The sequence below is a fragment of the Acanthisitta chloris genome, unplaced genomic scaffold (genome assembly GCF_000695815.1).
Source record: "Acanthisitta chloris isolate BGI_N310 unplaced genomic scaffold, ASM69581v1 scaffold26033, whole genome shotgun sequence".
NCBI classification, from domain to species: Eukaryota; Metazoa; Chordata; class Aves; order Passeriformes; family Acanthisittidae; genus Acanthisitta; species Acanthisitta chloris.
In genome coordinates this window covers 5,197-5,569 of record NW_008665884.1, presented here as the reverse complement: position 1 = coordinate 5,569, position 373 = coordinate 5,197, and the positions used below count along the sequence as shown (strand labels likewise).

At 38.6% G+C, this 373-nt stretch overlaps 1 protein-coding gene across 1 annotated transcript in view; it reads right to left on the bottom strand.

The window, feature by feature from the left end:
- Nucleotides 1-127, bottom strand: part of SBNO1 (strawberry notch homolog 1 (Drosophila)) — a 25,532-nt gene extending 25,405 nt beyond the window's left edge. Inside the window, exon 1 of the mRNA XM_009071923.1 lies at nt 5-127. Within this exon, the coding sequence (XP_009070171.1) occupies nt 5-127 (123 nt within the window). The remainder of the gene's footprint in view (nt 1-4) is intronic.
- Between the last annotated feature and the right edge of the window lie 246 nt (nt 128-373).

Below are 373 nucleotides of genomic sequence, written 5' to 3'. Positions count from 1 at the left end.
GAACAGCTGGAGTTGGTGCTGGATTCGCAAGAACCACATCCGAGGAGTCAATATCAAAGAGATCATTGGGACTGATTCCACTCTCACTCAAAGCAGCAAGCAGCAGATCTTGTCCTGGCTCCACCATCTCTGGAAAAAAACCAGAAATAGAACCATAAATATAAGGTACATTTAACTTTCATTTTTGTTTTTTTGTGCACACACAGAGGTTCCTTTCTTGGATTTAAGGACACAGATGGCACAGTCTCTTGTACACACAGTTTCACTTTCACAATTTGCTTCGGCTCTTCTGCATATCTGTAGGTTTCTCTATTTTGCTTGTAAAAATATTTCCAATATACTCATCACATTTAAAACCAGGAAGAATTAAATA